Consider the following 23,506-nt stretch of genomic DNA (forward strand, 5'->3'; position numbering starts at 1 on the left):
TGCTGAAACACTGCCGCGGTCTCTGTGCTGAAACACTGCCGCGGTCTCTGTGCTGAAACACTGCCGCGGTCTCTGTGCTGAAACACTGCCGCGGTCTCTGTGCTGAAACACTGCCGCGGTCTCTGTGCTGAAACACTTGCCGCGGTCTCTGTGCTGAAACACTGCTGCGGTCTCTGTGCTGAAACACTGCCGCGGTCTCTGTGCTGAAACACTGCCGCGGTCTCTGTGCTGAAACACTGCCGCGGTCTCTGTGCTGAAACACTGCCGCGGTCTCTGTGCTGAAACACTGCCGCGGTCTCTGTGCTGAAACACTGCCGCGGTCTCTGTGCTGAAACACTTGCCGCGGTCTCTGTGCTGAAACACTGCCGCGGTCTCTGTGCTGAAACACTGCCGCGGTCTCTGTGCTGAAACACTGCCGCGGTCTCTGTGCTGAAACACTGCCGCGGTCTCTGTGCTGAAACACTGCCGCGGTCTCTGTGCTGAAACACTGCCGCGGTCTCTGTGCTGAAACACTGCCGCGGTCTCTGTGCTGAAACACTGCCGCGGTCTCTGTGCTGAAACACTGCCGCGGTCTCTGTGCTGAAACACTGCAGGCGGTGCTTGACCGAACAAAAGGGAAGCAGCGCTGTGATTTACTGCTCCATTCAGTCCAGTTCACAGCACACAAACACAACCTTACGCTACAGAAATAAAAGCTTTCTTACGAATGTAATAACTGTCTGATGTGATGAAGGCAAAGTCATAATATCAGCACTCACTTCCCAGGTAAAAACAAAAGTACTCTTCCATAATGTACTTGAAGTGCTCTGTTTTCGCGCGCTAATGTTGTACTAGTAACTTAAGAACATCTAAGTGTACTCAACTGTGCTATTCTGGGACATCAAGAATATGAACTAAAATGTGACACTGGAGCACAAAGGCGTCAGAAGTAGCGCAGGTATATTTGTTAGGGATGCACTGAAATGAAACACTGGGCTGAAGCCGAACACGGTTTTTTGCATTATTCCGAATTTTGCCATTTTTAATTAAATAGCCAAAATGTGCTTTTTACTGTTTTGTCCTGCTTTTCAAATAAAAAAATTAATTACAAAACAATTTAAAAATATTTACACTGAACCTTTTTTAACATTCTATCAGACATTATGCCAACAATGCACAATTTAACTTGAAATTAATAAGTTACTGAATTCATATTTAGTTTTATTGTACAAATAAATGCAGCCTTGCTGAGCAGAAGAGACTGCTTTTAAAACATTAGAATATATTACAGATCCCAATCTGAACACTGTGTGAATGTTATAATAAATGTATAGAGCTGTTGTAGGGTAATTATTATTGTCTTATTTTTTATTTTACAGAACAACAGTAAAATAACAATACTAACATTTCTGAATGTTTTCAGAAATGTTTGAGATGCAACTATTTTCAAAGAATTGTATCTCAGACAAATATTGTCCTATCATAACAAACCATACATCAATGGAAAGTGCATTTATTCATCTTCCAGATTATGTATAAACCTCAATTTCAAAAATTGACCCTTATATGACTGTTTTTGTGACGCAGGGTCACAATTGTGCTTTTAACATACTATCTCTGTATTTAAAAAGTGTAATTAGTCACCACTTGAGTGTATTAGTGTCTGAAAGATGGCTTGAGGTGGTGACTAAATACATTTTTAAATACAGAGATAGTATGTTAAAAGCATATTTGACTTCATATTCATAATGTCCCAAAATAGCACAGTTGAGTACTTGGTTGATCTTAAGTTTATCGTAAGAAGTACTGAAGAATAATTTATAGTATATTAAGTACAAAATTAGTGCGCAAAAATAGAGCACTTTAAGTACATTATATCAATGTCCTTTTTTTTTTTTAAACCTGGATTCCATCGAGTTTCACAAGAAAATGTCAGATTGTGGTGCGTTCAGTGCATTGCAGACAGGAAGCAGAAGTGAAGTGAGTCTCTGAAGGGTTTCTGCTCAAGATGTGAAGCGTTTTTCTCCATGGGAATTGAGATCACGATTCTTTTACACGATTCTCATTTTTTCAACCAAAATGTATTGCACTCAAGTACAAAACCCCATAAAAACCCCACAGGATATTCAGTATAATAAAGTGCTGGAGTAACAAAAAATGGTCTCTTTTCTTTATTTTAGACCCCTTAAAGTGAATAATTTTAAAGCTTTAAGTTGTTGAACATGAGAACATTAACAATAATAAATAAAAACGTTCACATTCACACGGGGCGTCGGCGTCAACGCCTCTTGTTTACTTTGAATGGAGTGACGTCAAGCGTTGCCGAACTGCATTGTGGGTCCCTCGCGTCGCTGGCGTTGCACGCGACAGAAGTTGAAAACTTTAAGCGACAACGCAGGCGTCAGCCAATCAGATCGCCTTATGCAAATACCCTAGCGCAGACGCTAGCCAATCCCGTTCATGCAGCACCAGTAAAGTATGTGATTGGCTGTCATCACTATGACGGCGCGTCAGCACCAGAGCCGTTGAGACACTCCCATAGGCTTCCACAGGAGCTCAGGAATACAGAAGTAAAGCGTGTCATGCAGCAGCCGATAGCTCCAAACAACCATAGTTTCAGCATTGAAGCCCATTCATTTCAGTGCTTCTCAAGCACAGTCGCCAGAAAGTTGAGGAAATTACAGTATTTTTTGCCATTTTAACGCATTAGTTTACCTCTCGGAAATCTGACCAGTAGCTGTATTTTATGAAACGCGTTATAGTTAAGGTTTATTTTTAGATAATAGGCAGTATATGCTATATTTGCAGTTAGATAACGTGGATATATTATATAATAAAATATTTTGATGAATACAGTTGATTGCCTTTAAGTATTTGCAAAACTTAACTTTACATTTAGTCATTTAGCAGACGCTTTTATCCAAAGCCACTTACATTGTAGAAGCAAACAGAGCAACAAAATACAAGTCTCAGTTAGTTTAGCTCAGTTCACATAGCAAGGATTTTATTAAAATAAATATAAATAAATAAATAAATAAATAAATAGAATAGGTAAGTGCTGGTATTAATTGGTCAGATGGTGGTGAAAAAGATGTCTTGTTGTGTGAGTGACCAATAACGCGTGAATGCAGCATGATCTGAATGCAGGGAAATACACAAGTGAATCGCCGTCATTTAGAAATGAGATCGCATTTATGTATGAATTGAGATCGTAATTTTTTTTCCGATTAATCGTGCAGCCCTACGTCACGCCCAAACACACGCTGACGTCTCACATTCCTCACAGAGCTGCTATCAGACGCGAGCCCAGCTGTTTCCTGTGGGTGGGACGTCCTGTCCTGATCCTGAGCTCAGTGTGATGCTGTGATGGTAGTGAGGAAACCTCAGCAGCACAATAGCCATTTGTGTTGATGCTGAGCTCCAGCGTGAAGACAGATTGTGTTTTGATTGCCGTCCAGAGCTCCTGAATGCAAAAACCCTTTCCGTTGTGGAAACGTGAGAGAAAGCATCTCCAGGAACTGAGAGCTAGCTGTTAATGCAGATTACGGTGTGATTGCATAAGCAGAAGTGAATGGAGCCTGTGTGTGTGTGTGTGTGTGAGAGAGAGAGGTGCACACGCTAGAGTTTCCCAACTACACGTGTGACATCTAAAATGAGTGTTAGTTCATGTAATAACAGCTGTGGTGTAAAACATAAATGCACAGATGAGGCTCAGCGTCTCATTTAGTGTTTGTGTGTTGTGTTCAGATCCAGACGTTCGGTGTGGAGGCGCCGTGTTCAGCAGTGGACGAGCTGACCAGCGGAATGGCCATGGCACAAGTCCTGCAGAAAATGTATGTGAAACACACACACGCACTCTCACACGCACTCTCACTCACTCACACACTCTCACGCACTCACACACGCACACTCTCACGCACACTCTCACTCTCACTCACACTCTCACTGACACACACACTCTCACTCACACTCTCACTGACACACACACTCTCACTCACACTCTCACTGACACACACACTCTCATTCGCACTCTCACTCACACACACAATCTCACTCACACTCTCACTGACACACACACTCTCACTCACACTCTCACTGACACACACACTCTCATTCGCACTCTCACTCACACACACAATCTCACTCGCACGCGCACTCTCACGCGCTCACTGACACTCTCACTGACACACACTCTCACTCGCACACGCGCGCACTCTCACACACACACACACACACACATACACATGGTTAGTGTGATGCCAAAATTTTAGGTAGTATTGAAATTTCATAAAATGTTAAGAATAACTTGTACAAGTAAGTCACGTTTGTTTCAAAACACAGATTGTTTCAAAGCAGCTTGACAGTAATTAACAGGAAAATAATAAATGTCAATGTTGTGAAATTCATCAAGTGTGAAACAAACTTTCAGCTGTAAAGCAGCTCTACAGAAGACAATAGTGTTATTATTCAGATCAGTTCAGTTCTAATCTGATCTCAGTGCAGTCAGATCGATAGTATTAATGAATAGTACACACACTCTTTTAAAACACTGCTGTTTTCACTGCATGAAATAATCATACATTGATCCTCATCAGGAGCTGTGAATGATTTTCACTCTTGTCATTTGATCATAGTGTGAGTGTGAATCGAAAGTTTATAATCGCTTCAAAGTTTAAACTGGCAGGATTTAAGATGCATGTAAAGGGTAAGATTCACGTGAGCGGAGCCACGATAGAGACAGATTATTTATTTAATTAGTTCACGGGTATATCGCCTACAGATGATGTACACTTGATCTGTGGATGAAAATGAATGAGACATTAACACCTCATTAACCTGACCTCATTAACATGATGAGCAGCTCAATGACGGTCATTCATGATGTGTGACTCTCTCTCTCTCTGTGTGTCTCTGTCTCTCTATGTCTGTCTCTCTCTCTCTCTCTATGTCTCTCTATGTCTCTCTCTCTCTCTCTCTCTCTCTCTCGGTCTCTCTCTCTCTCTGTCTCTCTCTATGTCTCTCTCTCTCTCTCTCTCTCTCTCTCTCTCTCTCTCAGAGATGCCATGTATTTCACTGACGCTTGGATCAGTCGTGTTAAACCTGATGTTGGAGACAACTGGAGGTTAAAGGTATTCATCCGCTCTCAGTTACTCTTGTGTTCGGTTCACACATCTTACAGGGTCTTTCAATTTCAATTTTTTGTCTTTTTTTTTTTCAGATCAGCAATTTAAAGAAAATTTTGAAAGGTATTCTGGATTACAACCATGAGGTGAGACGCATCTGTCTGTGTGATGCTGAAGTCACACTTTTATGCTGTTCTATTATATGCAACAGTCAGATGCTTCCTTCTCTTGAATCGACCTGTGACCTCTCTGTCCGCTGGGGTTCTGCAGGTGTTGGGGCAGCAGATCAATGATTTCACTCTTCCAGACGTCAGTCTCATCGCAGAGCATTCAGATGCAGCAGAGCTCGGCCGAATGTTGCAGCTCATCCTGGGCTGCGCTGTCAACTGTGAACAGAAACAGGGTGTGTGTGTTTGTGTGTGTTCAAGTTCAAGTTTATTTGTATACCGCTTTTTACGATACAAATTGTATATATTTATATATTGCAGAACCTTAATATATTTAACTTATGGCAAAATTTGTTAATTCTGTATGTTGTCTGAGCGTTGGCATCCTCTGAGGTCCTCTGAGGGGTTGGCATCATCTTTTCTCAGGTGTTCGGTCATCTCAGATCATTTAAGGGTTGGATCCAGACTGAAGCTTCTGTCATTCCTAGTTACCACAGGATGTTAATCAACAGAGAAACAAATAGAGACATAATTAGCGTAGCTGCTGTTCCATCTAAGCAAAAATAAATTGTTCAACCCAAGCTAAAGAATAATAATGTACATTTGATCAGATATAACGGCAGTACAAGATTATAAGATGCATTATGTGAATGCTTGGCTAAAGAGATGTGTCTTTAATCTAGATTTAAACAGAGAGAGTGTGTCTGAACCCCGAATGTTATCAGGAAGGCTATTCCAGAGTTTGGGAGCCAAATGTGAAAAAGCTCTACCTACTTTAGTGGACTTTGCTATCCTAGGTACTACCAAAAGTCCAGAGTTTTGCGACCTTAGGGAGCGGGTTGGATTATAGCGTGGTAGAAGACAAGTTAGGTACGCAGCTGCTAAACCATTTAGGGCCTTATAGGCAAGTAATAATATTTTGTAAATGATACGGAACTTAATAGGTAGCCAATGCAGAGACTGTAAAATTGGGGTAATATGATCATATTTTCTTGACCTGGTAAGAACTCTAGCCGCTGCATTTTGGACTATCTGTAGCTTGTTTATTGAAGATGCAGGACAAGCAGCTAGCAGTGCATTACAATAGTCCAGTCTAGAGGTCATGAATGCATGAACTAGCTTTTCTGCATCAGAAACAGGGAGCATGTTTCGAAGCTTGGCAATGTTTCTAAGATGGAAGAATGCTGTTTTTGTAACATGGGAAATATGATTTTCAAAGGACAAGTTGCTGTCTAATATAACACCCAGATTTTTGACTTTAGAGGACGTAACAGTGCATCTGTCTAGTTGCAAATTGTAATCCAAGAGATTCTGTGTACTGTTTTTTGGTCCAATAAGTAATATCTCTCTCTTATCTGAATTTAATAGGAGGAAATTATTGGTCATCCAATCTTTTACACTTTTTACACAATCTATTAGCTTACATAGTTTAGAAGTTTCATCTGGTCTTGTTGAGATATATAGTTGAGTATCATCAGCATAACAATGAAAACTAATCCCGTATTTTCTAATAATATTACCAAGAGGCAACATGTATATTGAAAATAGCAGAGGACCTAGGACAGATCCTTGTGGTACTCCATACTTTACTGGTGATAACTGAGATGACTCTCCATTTAAATGAACAAAGTGGTAGCGATCGGACAGGTAGGATCTAAACCATCTTAAAGCCTGCCCTTGAATACCAGTATAGTTTTGTAATCGATCTATGAGTATATTATGGTCTATAGTGTCGAACGCAGCACTAAGATCAAGTAATACTAGCAATGAGATGCAGCCTTGGTCTGAAGCAAGAAGTAAGTCATTTGTAATTTTAACAAGTGCAGTTTCTGTGCTATGGTGAGGCCTGAAACCTGACTGAAATTCTTCATAGAGATCATTTTTTGCAAGAAGGAGCACAACTGAGCAGACACAAATTTTTCTAAAATTTTTGACATAAACGGAAGATTTGAAATGGGTCTGTAATTTGCCAGTTCATTAGTATCTAGTTGTGGTTTCTTAATAAGAGGCTTAATAACCGCCATCTTGAATGTTTTGGGACGTGACCTAAAGATAATGATGAGTTAATAATATTGAGAAGCGGTTTTTCTGCTACAGGTAACAACTCTTTCAGTAATTTAGTGGGTACAGGATCTAATAAACACGTTGTTGGTTTAGATGCACTGATAAGTTTATTTAGCTCTTCCTGTCCTATAGTTGTAAAGCACTGCAGTTTTTCTTTGGGTGCGATGAATGAAGCTGAAATACTAGACGCAGTAGAATCTACATTCGTTATTGTATTTCTGATGTTATCTATTTTATCAGTAAAGAATTAATAAAGTCATTACTATTAAACTGTGAGGGAATATTTAGATCGGGCGTGTCTGTTTATTTGTTAATCTAGCCACTGTGCTAAATAATAACCAAAACAATCCAAGGTTCTTATCTATGAGTTTGTGGATATGCTCTACCCTGGCAGCTTTTAGAGCCTGTCTATAGCTGGACATACTGTTTTTCACGCAATTCTAAAAACTTCTAATTTAGTTTTTCTCCATTTGCGCTCAAGATTACGAGTTTCTTTCTTGAGAGAATGGGTATAACTGTTGTACCATGGCGCAGTACGGTTTTCTCTAACCTTTTTCAATTTGAGGGGGGCAACAACTTCTAATGTATTAGAGAAGATAGTGCCCATGTTGCTGTTCATTTCGTCTAGTTCATGCGTATTTATGGGTACACAGAGCAGTTGAGATAAATCAGGCAGGTTATTTGTGAATCTGTCTTTGGTGGCTGGAACAATAGTTCTGCCCGGACGATAACGCCGAGCCATATAACTAATATCAGTAATACGCAGCATGCACGATACAAGGAAATGATCAGTAACATCATCACTTTGAGGTACGATATCTATATTGGTAAGATCAATTCCATTCGATATAATTAAATCTAGCGTATTATTAAAACGATGAGTCCGGTGACGTTTTGCTTGACTCCAAAAGAGTTTATTAGGTCAGTAAACGCACTGAGTTTGTGTGAGTGCGTGAGTCTCTCTGTGTGCGTGCGTGTGTGTGTGCGCATGTTTTTGTGGTTTATGAGGACACAAATTTGTATAATGACATGGGTATGACAGAGGTATTACAATATGAAGGTGGTTTATGAGGACACTGCCTATGTCCCCGTAATTCAAAAGGCTTAAAAAACATACTAAATGGTGTTTTTTTGAAAATCTAAAAATGCACAAAGTCTCCTGTGAGGGCTAAGTTTAGGTGTAGGGTTGGTGTAGGGCAATAGCACACACAGTTTGTTCAGTATAAAAACCATTACGCCTATGGAGAGTCCCCATAAACCACAAAAACCAACATGTGGGTGTAAGTAATATTTATGTCACATACATAATCATACAGAGTATAACCAGCAGTGAAATGTAGGTGTTATAGGAAGAGATACAGCTTGACATGAGGAGAGGGGGGAGAAAAAAAAAATAATTCACAGACTATATTCTTATGAGAGTACAGTGTGAGAACAGAAAAAAACACCCCAGCAACAAAAAGCACATAGTCAATCAACAACATAGTCACACAACTGCAACAGGGGAGTAATCCAGTTCCGGCAAGCAGCCATCCTGTCCTGCAGCCATTCTCTGCGCCGGTCAGACCCGCTTGTCAGGCTGGCGGAACAAAGCGACGAAGGCGAGGGATCGGGGGTAGGAGGTGAATGCATATCCGTGTATGTGTGTGTGTATGTGCCTGTGGAGCCGTCATGCTGGCATACAAATCAAGCTGTCTCAGTCCGCAGAATGTGATAGCGACACAGCACGTTGCTATGGAGACAGCCTTGATCAGGACCCAGACAGAGTCAACAATCCGCAGGTGTCTGTGGAAGGGGGGAAGGAATGCAAGAGCGTCACCCTGCAGTGCTCTTCCCGGGTTGTTTCCCAACACGACCTTGTCCGAGGCCGTGCTGTTTTGAGAGAGCCGAAAGAAGATAAGATTGTTTAGTCTTGGTGCAAGTAGCCGTATTCCAATTTTCACGGCACCTCTCTTTGTCCATTCTGGTCTCCAAATCCATAAATTTTTCTTTTCAAATCCGAAAGCTTCTCCGTGATAGTCTCCATATTGCGGCTAATAGTCTCAGAGCTGACCGTTCTGCCCACTGCTTCAATCATAACGGGCAGCCTAGTGAGGCTTTTGACAGCTGTACCCGTTTCCTGAATTTTACGATAACCCAGGGCAAAGCCTAATCCAATCAGCAGAAGACCTGTTATCATGGTTTCGAATAGGTAGATATCTTCAATGTCCTCCACGGAAAGAGCCGCCAGACACACGACCTGCCACCTTTCCCATGCGTCCATCGTATATCCAGCTGCGAACGTACCGCTGGGACAATCAGGTTCCCCCGAACCTAAACTTCTCGTCGAGAAAATTGTGTCAATTTCATTGAGAGACCAGTTGATCAAATCCATGACTTTTCAGTTTGGAGAGCAGTGCAGAGAGAGTCTCTCAAGTATTAGACGATAGACGAGACGAGAGAGCAAAGCAGGGAAGGGAAGGTAAGGGGAGGAGAGGGAGAGAAAAAATGTGACCGCCTTCGCTGAGAGCCAAACGAGAAAGTGTGAGTCTCTGTGCGTGTGCATGTGTGCGTGTGTTTATAGATGAAGTGAGTCTAAAGATGCACAGAATGACAAACGTTGGTCCTGAGAGATTGGGTCAGATTGAATCAATTATCAGATGGTCTCTGGATTAAAATGTTCAATTATATCTGGTCACCTCAAAGTTCCCCAATATATCATATGTTTGATTCAGAGTTGAAACACAGTCATATTCAGCTGTTAATAATGATAATGTAACACATGACAGTCAAGCTAGGAGTGGTCAGTGGGGTTTCTAGGGTCAGTTGTTGACGTTAGTCATTATAGGGTGAGTTCTGATATGTTATGCCAGTTCATTGATGACATTGTGATCTTGTTTGCAGAATATATCCAGACCATCATGATGATGGAGGAGTCTGTGCAGCACGTGGTCATGACGGCCATCCAAGAGGTCAGTCAGCATCTCTCACGTGTCACGGATGTGCTGTGTGTGTTACAGTGCTGTTAACAGTTTTAGGAACTTGTGTAAAAATGCTGTCAAATATAAATGTCATAAATAGATTTTCTTTATCAGTTAACTATTAACTAAATGAAATCAACATTTGTTGTGAGCATCTTTTGTGTTTAAAGCAGCTTTTGTCCTCGGTGCACTTGAGCAGAGTTTCTCAGGAGCTTTGCAGGAGGTTTCTTGAAGCAGAGACACAGTTCTTCTGGATTTAGTCTCAGTTTGTTCTGTTTCTTCATGATCTGGATGATGATCAGATCAGATCTCAAACATCTCACTGGATTATTACAATTAATGACTAAATGAATGTTTGTAAATGTAAACTGATATTTCCTACTGACACACTACAGCAGAAGATAGAAATAACTGACTTTAAACCATGTTTAGCTGCTGAAGATACCAGTGTTGTACTGATTTTGGCCAGCAGTGTGTGTTATAGGCTGGTGTTAATGTGTGTGTTGTTCCCGCAGCTGATGAGTAAAGAGATGCCCGTGTCCACTGGAAGCGACTCGTATGTTGATCTGGACCGACAGGTAGCGTCCGCTTTATGAGTTCTGTTTCACAGGAATCTGGAGCGCAGTTATAATGCAGGGTTGGTTTGTGTGACGTGTGTTTTCCTCTCGCTCAGCTGAAGAAGACGGTGGAGGATCTAAACGATGCTTTGGCCACTAAAGAGGAGATCGCTCAGAGATGTCATGAGCTGGACATGCAGGTACCTTCCCCTGCGTCTCGAGTCACGCGCGTCTGGAGGCGTATTACAGAAAGATCCTAACTTTTAAAATCCTATGTTTGGGAAGCATGGTCATTTCAGTTAGGAACAGATTTAGGACAAAAGCTATTACAAACAGCATTTCCTAAGTGCATTATCTTATCTTCTCTACATAGGAAGGGAGAATACAGAAACCTCCTAACTTGACAAAAAAATCCTACAAACTGTCTTAACTTTAGGGCAACCCCACAGTTGTTTGAAAGCTAATGGAAAACCGCTTACAATAGCGCTGTCCAACAATGTTTTTCTTCACAGACAGCTGTAGGGTTAATGCTCAACTCTTGCCCGCTCCCTGTCTTTGTCTTCATGAGTGAGCGAAGCTGAAAACTTACCAAATAGCATCAGCTTTGCCTTTTCTACCGAACTTATCAAAGTTTCCATTTCCACGGCACTGAAATTAAAAGAAAGCTGGCCTTGTTTATCCTTTGCTTACCTCAGACCTGAGAGTGGATTGTCGAACTTGATAATGCAATTTAAGATTTCCTAACTAGAGATAAGATACAATTTTATAAAATAGGATAAGAATCCCTAATCAAGTTAATATTTGCTTCTGTAATATAAATTTGTGAAAAATCCTAATTTAAGATCATATCTGAAGTTAAGACCTACATTCTGTAATACGCCCCTGATCGGCACCTCCACAGCTGAACCTCATAATCAGGACCGGTTCACATCAGATAGCCTTTATTAGCAGATGTTTGGTCACTAAACGCTGCACGGATTAAATCTGTGCAGAGCAGCTTCAGATAAACACGGTAAAGCACCTCCTCTTCAGCGACGCTCTCCTCTTTAACTGATGTGTGTGTGTGTGTGTGTTGGTTTGGTGAATGCGATGCTTGTGACGTGTTTGAGTGTGCTGCTGTTGATGTGGTAACCTCTCGTCCTCTGCCTTGCTTTTGAAGGCGTACCTCGTCCAAGAGGAGCGAGATAGACTGAGGTTAGAATGTATTGATCTAGAAGAGAGGGTAAATGTCTTTTCTTTTCTTCTGCTCTCACCCTTTGCTGTTTTTGCATCTAGAATTTGCTGTCTGCTTGATTAACATCCCTAATTAGTGTGCAGGGCCTTTAACTGTGTGTGTGTGTGTGTGTGTGTGTGTGTGTGTGTGTGCGCGCGCGCACGCCAGGATTATTATTGTAATAGAAAACACAAAGCAAGTGACAGTTGTAACAGATACAGTAGGAATGCAAACTGCATTGAACTTGCAAAGACTTTACAAATACTAGTTTATTTTCAATCAGTCCTGGCCCACTTAAACAGGAAGAGACTGTTTGATGGTTTTTTTATTGTTACGACCCTGGTCTAGGGTCAGGGAAGACAACATAAAGAAATCGGAAACATGCGGTTACATTGTACTGGTGAATACATTGTAATGGTGTTTTCTTTTCGTTCCCTTTTTTTTTTTTAAGTCTCAGTTGTGGTAACACAGTAAAAAGGCCATCTCTTCGGGACGGGGCAAAGCCAAAACAACAAACAAAAACATAACACTAACTATTACCCAGGGAGTCTAAATAACCTATATAAGAAAAGAAAGAAAGAAATGACAGAATTCTTCCCTGAATCCCTATCTAAAGCAAAACAGGAGAAAACATTATTTACAATAAAGAAAAACGGCACCCAGTCCCTACGGCCTTCATAGTGAGAAAACACACTATTTACCATATTTACAATAACATACAAAAAGAATAGCGGCACATTCGCCAGCCTACTAAACCAAAGAGAGTAAGATGAACTAAAAAGTTGAAACCACAGGACAGTAATATAATAAAGGTCTAAACAGATCAAGGTACACACTACTCACTTAACACAAAAAAAGAAAGATCAATACTATGTATGTCACCACGAAAGTCAATTCACAACACACAACAATGCCAACTCTCTCTCACTCTCCTTCCACTTCCAACGTCCCACTATTTCAAAAGATGCTGGATTTCCCAGCGACGAATCAGCAGGTGCGTCTTTCACGTCCAATTAGGACAGAGTCACCTAAGAGCGAGAGAGATAGAGAAAGAACTACGTCCCAGACGTAACATTGTTATAGTAATAAAAGACCGGCGTGCTTCGTTTAATGTGAGCTTTAATGGTTTCATTTCCATGAGACGCATTAAACCACAATCATGTTGTGACGCAGTTTCCTGAGGAAGTGTTGTGTGCTGTAGTTCTGCAGGATTAGTTGCGTTATGGAGCAAGATAAACTGATAAAAGGCATAAGAATAACAATTAATAAATAACTTCAAAGCAAAGAACATTTAAACTGAAATAAAAATATAGATTGCATATGGAAAACTAATAACCCTGGTGTGTCTTATAGTGTGTGTGTGTGTGTGTGTGTGTGTGAGTGAACATGTGACCGCTGCTTCGCTTGAGTGTAGGGTCAGACCACTGCATGATGCACCTGTGAAATTATGATTGATTTGTTATTGAGGATATATGTATGAGTTTAATACATTCATCTGTACGTCTGCTTTAAGCATTTAGATCCATTTAGAGTGACTTAATTTATTAATTAATTTCACTTACTAGCAAGTGAATATTGAAGTATTTTTTTTTAAAGAATAGTTCAGCCAAAAATGAAAGTCTTCTGGAAATGTGCTCACTCTGTTCATCCGAGATCAGGAAGAGTGTTTCTTCATCAGGTTTGTATAAATGTGTCTCTGCATCAGTGTCTCAGCAATGGATGCTCTGCAGTGAATGGGTGCCGTCAGAATGAGAGTCCAAACAGCTGATAAAAACATCACAATAATCCACACCACTCCAGTCCATCAGTTAACATCTGGAGAAGACAAAAGCTCAGTCCATAATAACTCTTCCTCCAGTGAAAAAGAGCATCTGCTGTTGTCTCTCACATCAAAATCCAGCCACATATTAGTTTAGATCTGTTTTAAACTCTGCTTGATCTGCAGATTTCTCTCCTGATTCACACCAGAACACTTTTTCACTGGAGCAAGAGTTATTATGGACTCTATGTATTTGAGTTAAAAACATCTTAATGCTGGATTTGTTTCAGCTTTTGTCTTCTCCAGATGTTAACTGATGGACTGGAGTAGTGTGGATTATTGTGATGTTTTTATCAGCTGTTTGGACTCTCATTCTGACGGCACCCATTCACTGCAGAGCATCCATTGCTGAGACACTGATGCAGAGACACATTTCTACAAACCTGATGAAGAAACACACTCATCCTGATCTGGGATGAACTGAGGGTAAATCTTTGGGTGAACCTTTCCTTGAAATATATTGAAGTATTGAGTTGAGGCTGGTTTTCAGTAATAAACTTAAAGTAATAATTGAGAAACGTCTGGTTTTTCTATAAGCAGCACATCCACCGTCATCACTACTGACTCACTCACGCCACACACGCGCACTCTCACACACATACTCTCTCACACACACTCACGGACGCACGCCCTCTCACTCACTCACTCACTCACTCACTCACACACACTCACGGACGCACGCACTCTCTCACACACACGCACTCTCTCACACACACTCACTCTCTCACTCACACTCGCTCACTCACTCACACACTCACTCACTCACACACTCACTCACTCACTCACACACTCACGGACGCACGCACTCTCTCACACACACGCACTCTCTCACACACACTCTCTGTGGTCTGTGCTGAAGGTGGCGGCGCTCCAGGAGGAGAAGAGCAGTCTGCTGGCTGAGAACCAGGTGCTGATGGAGCGGCTCAACCAGTCGGACTCCATCGAGGATCTGAACAGTCCGGCGGGACGCAGACACCTGCAGCTTCAGACGCAGCTGGAGCAGCTGCAGGAGGAGACCTTCAGGTGAGGAGTGCAGACCATCCTGGGGGTCAGGGGTCACCATCTGAGGGCTGATCTGAGACCAGGTGCTTTACACTCGCAATCAGCAGCCAGCTCGTGATGCGCTTCATTAGCAGAAGTGTGTGTGTGTGTGTGTGTGTGTGTGTCGATTAGGGTTTGGGAAAAAATTTGAAATGCATATTCAGCAGTAAAATGAACTAATATTACCAACACAAAGATCTATAAAAGGTTCACAAATTTTTCTGTAATTAATCACTTATTTATATATTTACATTGTTATAGTTTCAGATTGAAGCCACAAATTAATGTAGAAACAACTTATAGTATATTTTAAATGCGTGTTTATTGGCATCTTTTTTTATAGAGTAGCCTATTATTAATGAAGAGTTGATACCAATACTGCAAGTATACCTATTAATTATAGCCATTCTGCATTACAGTGTAATTGAAAGCCATTATTTTGAACATTTATTAGGCTCTGAAATATAAAACAGCTTTGAATTTAAGTGATTTTAAAACAGTCTTCACAAACTATAAATTGTATATGCATAAACTATATTGGTTCATCTTATTCAAGCTACAGAAGTTAAGCAGTCATTTCTTTTGTTCTTTGATTTGCATCAATGACAGACTTCAGCAGGTTTCACTTTAAAAGCAGCGCTGTCTCTTTAAAACCTGGTGCACATGACACGCATCTGATTTTCTCCAAACCTTTTACGCTCATTTAAGACTTTGTAACTCAGTTAAGACTACATTTACGAGGTAACTCACCAAAACCACGAATTTGACATAATTGTGTGTTTTTGTCAGTTGAAGCGCTGCTGTCTGAAGCGGCTCAGTGCATGTGTACAGCCTTTCAAACTATACTTCATTTGATGATGATTTTCATCCAGTGTTTGCGCTATATCTTTCCAGAAGTTATGACCGATAACACAGTCTTTAGACTTGGTTAAACTAGAGTTGTGGATATCTCATATCTCCCTCATAAACGCTTGTCAGCGCTGCCGTCTGTTGATGCTGCGGTCTCAGTAGATTGTTGTTGTTGCGTCTTTCTTTTCTTTTTCGGATGACCCGGGCCAGTGTTGACACCTTGTGGACAACACTCAAGGCATGTGTGTGACCTGCGTGTGTGCTTCTCCCTCGGGCCGCCGGTTGACTAGCCCTGATTCAAGAGATTCATTCAAAAACACTGATTCATCCAGTAATGAATCAAGTACATCTCGAGTGAGTCATTGAATCATTCCATCAGATTTTGTTCACTTGTTTTTTTCTTCAGAATTGTGAGAGAACCACAACCTCCATTTAAAAAAAAAAAAAAAAAAAAAGTATTAATTTATCCATAAATGTACAGCTCTATTTTGCACACAAACTGCTCTTAATCAAGTCCAGTTTTTATGTAGCTGGCTGATTTTTGTTTTGCAAAAAGAGACAGAATACATATATATGATATCTAAATGTTTGACTTTCTTTGTTTTTGTTTTTTTAACCACATTGGAATCGTTAAGCAGAATCAGAATTGATCGAATTCGAAGGATAGCTAGCCCTAGTGTGTATGGGTCTGATCTGTGTATCTGGAGTGAACGTGAAGATCACAGAGAGCAGACCGCGGCTTTGATCCAGGGAAGTCTGTCTCTGGTTCAGTGAGTGTTCGGAGGTCAGGTCTGAGTGAACTCTGGGAGATTACTGATCGCTCGCTGGGTTTGCCGCAGTGTTTTTGTTCATGAGCTCTGAAGATGAAAAGCCTGTAAACTCTAATCACACACTGTTTCATTGTTAATAACGCAGTGTGTTATTGATTGAGCGGGTTATGGGTCTGATGTGATCTCAGACTGAGAATCTTAGCGGCTGGGAACCAGGCCTGTTGTGATTATTGAGTAATCAGCTGATCGCAGGTACTTGACCGTGATAATTGTGCAGTTTAAAATTCACTTGCATTTTGCCATACACGTTAGTTAAATTTAAGTGCATTAAAAATGAATTTCGGTGTTTAATGATCCCGGACAGACTCGAGAATCGACCCTCACTCACAATAGAGCATGTGAAGATTAGTTAGGGTTAGGTAGTCAAGGAACCTCAGGTTCTACTGTTATTAGACATTCACATCATGCCAGACATGTTTAGTTCTTCACTTTTAGAGTTTCACACACATAATGAGAATGCAGTCAATATGAAAACAATAACAATAAAAAACCACAGCTGTAAAATACACAAAAACAGTCTAAGGTGTTCCTTAAAATCAAAAAAGCTTGTAGGTTAATCAGACCTCATATCAAATTATAATAGTATATGTTTGCTGGACTCTAGTGTCAATGTAAAGTTGAACAAAAGGAGAAACATTTTACCTTTCAGAGTATTTTTTGTTTTGTTTACTGCATTAAAGAAAACCATACAGGAATGTCATTATACATTTCCAAGGAAACTATAAGAAAATATTGTATTATGTAAGACGAGCAGAAAGAGACGAGCAAATCGTTAATTGCAATTATTTGTAAGACAACTATTCTTCAACACAAGATTGATGATCATGACCGGCCTGCTGGTAGGTTACTGGAACAAATATCATCAAAAGATTAAAGTTAGAAATGACAGATTTATTCCTTCCATGTTTGTAAGACATGCAGATGTTTGTGTGAGCTCCTGTGCTTGTGTGGATGATGCTGTAATGACAGGACGAGCGCTCTGGACGAGTCTCTTGAGCTGGCAGTGTCTGTGTCTGCCGTCTCTATCATCACTGGGTCTCCTCTCAATCACGGGCACTCAAGGGCTTCGGGACGCACCTTACCCGTCGCTGTACTTCACCACCATACCCCTGTCACACTGTGAATGAGTCTAGCGTCATCGTCTCTCACTGAACGTGTCCATCAGTCATTATATCACAGCAGCTTCACGTCTATGGGAGCATATGGGTAGCAAAACTCCATTTCAAATGCAATATGTAAAATGGCAATGTATTTTTGCATTTAAATTTATATAATGGCAAATGTAAATTATACAGTATAATTGAATTTATTTTGCACCAAACATTGCACACGTATGGGACAATATCAATTTAAATACAAACATACATTGCCATTTTAACATATTGCATTAACATTTAGCATATTACATTTCAAAATGAATATTGCTACACATACGCACGTCTGATTGAACACAGGCTTTCATCTCAATCTGAGGAAAAGTTCAGATTTTACATTTAAAAATGCCACTTTCTTAAATGAGATCAAATATCATTCTCATTGTAATGCAAAACAAAACAATGATATATTAATTAAAGTGTGCTGTACAATATTTAAATTATGAAAATACTAATTTAAGAATCATCTGGCTGTGTCCACCTTATTCTTCAACGTAAGCTGTTTTCTGTGAACGTGTGAGACTTCCGGTTCATTAACCGCTGTAGGGAAATAACGAGATGAATCACGAAGTGCAGTAAACGGTAAAACTGCTTGCACATTAAACCAGTGTGTTCATAAGATAATACATTAAAATAATGCAATATCAAGCAGAAAAACGAGGGGTGTTGTACAGCTAAAAATAGCTGGATGTGGATGACCCCGGAAGCCAGACACATTCAATTTACAAATGGCCACGCCCCCTCTAACGGGAAAAATAACGTGGATTGCAGTAATGAGAGGGTTTTTTGTTCTATATGACATTTTGAGACTTTATTTCTTGGTCCTAGTGTCTGCTGTGTTCCTTTAGTTTCAATGAAATATTTCATGCTCGGAACTATTGATGTGAAAATATTTGAGATTTATTATGCTCATATGACATGATCAGGTGTGTGACTGACTGTATGTGTGTGTGTGTCAGATTGGAGGCGGCTAAAGACGATTACCGCATCCGCTGCGAGGAGCTGGAGAAGGAGCTGATGGAGGTCAGAGGTCAGAATGAGGAGCTGACCTCTCTGGCTGAGGAGGCGCAGTCGCTCAAAGACGAGATGGACGTGCTGAGGTAAGACACACACCTGAGACCACAGAGAACTAGCGCTGAGGAGGAGTTACTAACACGTGTGTGTGTGTGTCAGGCACTCGTCTGATAAGGTGTCGAAGCTGGAGGCGCAGGTGGAGGTGTATAAGAAGAAGCTGGAGGATCTGGGTGATCTGAGGCGGCAGGTGAAGCTGCTGGAGGAGAAGAACACCAGCTACATGCAGAACACAGTGACGCTGGAGGAGGATCTGCGCAAGGCCAACGCTGCTCGAGGACAGCTGGAGACCTACAAGAGACAGGTCTGATCACAAATCTACCTTCATCACCTGCTTCTCAGACAGAGACATCATTAGCCACCAACTGTGACTATATCAAAAAAAATATTACATTTTAGTTTAAATAATAAAAACTCTATATCTGGAAGCTCTCTGAATTTTCTTCAACAGAGGAGGAATAACTCTAGACCTACGCAAGTTTTCATGCTTGCGGTTGCCAGATGTCAAGTGTTTAAATCCCCCAATCAGAGCTTCTCTCTTAAAAGCACACATTTTCTGCCGTGTTTAATTTATCTTGCCAACCTGGCAACCGTTCACATTCTCTCTCTATGACACTGTGGAAGGAGCGCTGATGATCTGAAGACATGGACAGACATGTCCGCTTGAGTTTAGTGATCTTATATTCTGTCTCTAGCTGCTAAACCTGCCATCAAACCTTCTCATGACGAACTGTAATAAATGCTCTGTCATTACAATACATCTACATTTATTTGATATCCAGCTTGAGTATGCCAATATGAAGTCTTTACTATTACTTTTGATCAAGTGTATGCATGAATAAACGTATTATTTTCTTTAAAAAAAAAAAATCCCCAAACTTTTATACTTTTGAAGGGTATATTATGGTTTTATATTCTGAAATTACATACATATATATTTGCTACTTGATTTTGAACTAAAATTTGAAGAGTGTTTTATTTGCGGTTTTCTCACTCTTATTTTTTTATTTCAAAACCAGATGATTATTTCTGGTCTGGCTTCAGAACCATAAACATGATCTTGAGTATGATGCACGTACGCTCCTGTGCCACAGTACAAAGCCTGGATTAATATCAGGAGTCTAAGTTTATCTTTTGAGAAGCTTTTCAGTTTGACCAGTTTTCAGTTGATATTTATGATCATATAATAAATCAGGAAACTAGATGAAGTCAAATAAAGCATGTGTACGAGTTAAATTCTCTTCATTTCTGCTTACAATTTTGAGCAAAATAATTGTGATTTTCATTCTTGTGTTTTCAGGTGGTGGAGCTTCAGAACAAGCTCTCGGAGGAGTCCAAGAAAGCCGACAAGATGGAGTTTGAGTATAAACGAGTCAAGGAGAAAGTGGACTCCCTTCAGAAGGAGAAAGATGTAAGAAAGCGGCTGATTTAATCATGAGATGTCGCTGTGAAGCAGTCGCTGTGAAGCAGTCGGATGCTCTTGCTGTTAAGCTGCAGTGAATCAGGAATGATGCTGAGATCTGAATGAGCCCATCTGTTATACAGCAGCAGTTGGGCTTTATTCAGCACTCTTTCTCCTGTCATTATACTCGCTATAACACACACTCCTGCTCTCCTGCTCGCTTCTTCCTCCTCATTTACAGTCTCTCTCTCAATGTGAAGTCACGTTTATTTCTGTAGCGCTTTTACAATAAAAAAAGGTTCAAAGCAGCTTCACAGAGATGAACAGCAAAATAAGTGTTCATGCTATAAAGTTCAGTTATGAGGTCGGAGAATATTAATGCTGAATATTAATTGTCTTTTAACTGAAGCATGTGAGTGTTAAAGACAAGCTGCCAAATTAGATGTTGACTCGACAAACTAAGTCTGATTAAAATGATGAATCTTACACACACTATTAACACTTCAGCCTAATTTGGCATCAACACTGTTTCTGTGTGAAGCTGACAAACACATCTCTCACACACACACACACACACACACACACACACACAACAGTCCTGTTTATCAGTAAATGACTGAACAAAGAGCTTCTAAATAAATCAGATGTAGGGTTTGATTAGTCAAGTTTTGAATGCACTTCATTAGCAGAGTATATAAGCCAAAGCATTTACATCTGAGCTGCATGCAGAGAAAACCGTACAAAGCACACATGCGATGTGAAATAACATGCATCGATGAAACTGATGACGTGTGTGTGTGTGTGTGTGTGTGTGTGTAGCGCTTGAGGACGGAGCGGGACTCTCTGAAGGAGACGATTGAGGAGCTGAAGTGTGTTAAAGCTCAGGAATCTCAGCTGACGTCAGGTGACCGCTTTAAACTCCATACAGTGACTCATTTTTATACAGGATGTGTTTGTTTTTAACTAATTGTATACTGAATGTATATTACGGGTTGATGTGTGCTGATCAACAGGTTTGGTGCCGCTTGGCAGTAACGAGCCGTCTGATTCGCTGGCTGCAGAGATTGTCACACCAGAGATTCGGTAGGAGAAATACAGTGACACACACACACATATGCGCGCACTCTCACTCACTCGCGCACACACACACACACACACACACACACACATTCACTCTCACTCGCGCACACTCACTCTCACTCACTCACACACACGCACACATATGCGCGCACTCTCACTCACTCGCACACACACACACACACATTCACTTGCACACACTCACACACACACACACACACTCAGTCACTCTCTCACACACATTCACACACTCACTCTCACACACACACACACACACACACGTGTGCACTCTCACTCACTCGCGCACACACACACACACACACACTCTCACTCTCTCTCACACACACACCCATATGTGCGCACTCTCACTCACTCACTCGCGCACACACACACACACTCGCACACACTCACACTCTGACACACACACACACACACACACACACACATATGTGCGCACTCTCACTCACTCGCACACACACACACACACACTCACTCACTCACTCGCACACACTCACACACATATGTGCGCACTCTCACTCACTCTCACACACACACACATATGTACACACTCTCACTCGCACGCACACACACACATTCACTCTCACACACTCACTCTCACTCACACACACACACACTCACTCACTCACTCACTCTCTCACACACACACACTCACTCACTCTCACACACACACACATTCACTCTCACACACTCACTCACTCTCACTCACACACACACACTCACACTCACACACACACACACACACACACACACACTCACTCACTCACTCACTCACTCACTCACTCTCTCACACACACACACTCACTCACTCTCACACACACACGCTCGGATCTCTGAGACTCCAGCAGCTCAGACCGGATCTGTATAACTCTGGTTCATGCTGCCTAACAAACAGCAGCATTATAAATCAGTTCAGGGATCCAGAACCCGTTTGAGCTGCTTCTGCTGATGGAACTAATTTTTGTTAGATGTCTGACTGCAGAGGTTATCATAGACTGGTGAGCTCCTGTTCTGGTCCTGAGTGTGGTCTTGTCATGTTGTCTTCTCAGGGAGCGTCTGATTCGTCTGCAGCACGAGAACAAGATGCTGAAGCTGGCTCAGGAGGGATCTGATAACGAACAGATCGCTCTGCTGCAGAGTTTACTGGAGGACGCCAACAGCAGGAAGAACGAGCTGGAGACTGAGAACAGGTCACAAACACACTCTCTCTCTCTCACACACACACACACACACACACTTGCACAAGCACACACTCTAGTCTCGCGTAGCCAGACCTTCAGACTGATATCTGAAGGTCTGGAATAGATATCCACTTTCATTGGCCAAGGCCCGCCCATGAGGCCATTTAACCGACATGTCAAACAACCAATCACAGGTCGTTTCGTTTAGCGTCACGTTTCGGGCCGTGGGAATGTCGGTATGTGAAACTCTCGGATGCATTTTAAAGATTCTATGCCGCAAACTTTAAATATTTCACATACTTTTGAAAATCCAGCGTTTAGTTGACCCTGATAAGCGTTCATTGTAAAATTTGTAAACACGACGGCTTTCTTCTTTCGTGAGAGGGTTTGGCACTACGCCATCTTTGTTTCCCAGCAGACCGAAAGTAAACGCAACACTCGTGTCTCCCGGAAATCCGGTTTAATTCAACCAGTCAGATGACGACTTCGACACTCCTGAAATGTTTCCAGAAAAGTGTGCCATGGGTGTGACGTCTGAGGCTGAGACTACACACACACACACACACACACACACTTACTCTCTAAACTTACAGAAGCTTTTGCAGCACATCATTGTGTGGGTTCAGTGATCTGGTACAGACCTGAGCGTGGAGGTACACATGTGAATGACCTGAACTCTGTGTGTGTGTGTGTGTTAGGCTGGTCAATCAGAGGCTGCTGGAGGGTCAGTCTCAGGTGGAGGAGCTGCAGAAATCTCTTCAGGAACACGGATCCAAAGCAGATGATGTAAGTCCAGCGTTTCATCACACTGCAGTCACGCTGTTGATCTGAATGTGATCGAGATCACAGCTCATCACCACAGACACAGACACACACACACACACACACACACACACACACATATATACACACACACACACAGACGCCATCTGACCAGAGGTAGACTCTTTTCACTCTGCCAGCAAAACAATTCCTAAAGAGACCAAAGCAGCAGATATTCA

At 41.4% G+C, this 23,506-nt stretch overlaps 1 protein-coding gene across 3 annotated transcripts in view; it reads left to right on the forward strand.

Annotated features, from left to right (window-relative positions):
• The window catches only part of LOC306871035 (protein Hook homolog 3-like), a 36,688-nt gene that overhangs the window by 3,521 nt on the left and 9,661 nt on the right, over positions 1–23,506 (forward strand). For 2 of the 3 annotated variants that reach the window (XM_079418697.1, XM_079418698.1), the window contains exons 2-16: positions 3,727–3,812; positions 5,036–5,108; positions 5,198–5,248; positions 5,373–5,505; positions 10,217–10,284; positions 10,809–10,871; positions 10,967–11,050; positions 14,742–14,905; positions 18,716–18,856; positions 18,930–19,131; positions 20,128–20,238; positions 21,049–21,133; positions 21,243–21,312; positions 22,374–22,514; positions 23,204–23,291. In XM_079418697.1, the coding sequence (XP_079274823.1) occupies positions 3,727–3,812; positions 5,036–5,108; positions 5,198–5,248; positions 5,373–5,505; positions 10,217–10,284; positions 10,809–10,871; positions 10,967–11,050; positions 14,742–14,905; positions 18,716–18,856; positions 18,930–19,131; positions 20,128–20,238; positions 21,049–21,133; positions 21,243–21,312; positions 22,374–22,514; positions 23,204–23,291 (1,560 nt within the window). Of the gene's footprint in view, positions 1–3,726; positions 3,813–5,035; positions 5,109–5,197; positions 5,249–5,372; positions 5,506–10,216; positions 10,285–10,808; positions 10,872–10,966; positions 11,051–12,009; positions 12,073–14,741; positions 14,906–18,715; positions 18,857–18,929; positions 19,132–20,127; positions 20,239–21,048; positions 21,134–21,242; positions 21,313–22,373; positions 22,515–23,203; positions 23,292–23,506 lie in introns of all 3 variants that reach the window. The other variant, XM_079418696.1, reaches the window with a different exon arrangement.

This window comes from Barbus barbus (genome assembly GCF_936440315.1).
Source record: "Barbus barbus genome assembly, chromosome: 6".
Lineage (NCBI taxonomy): Eukaryota > Metazoa > Chordata > Actinopteri > Cypriniformes > Cyprinidae > Barbus > Barbus barbus.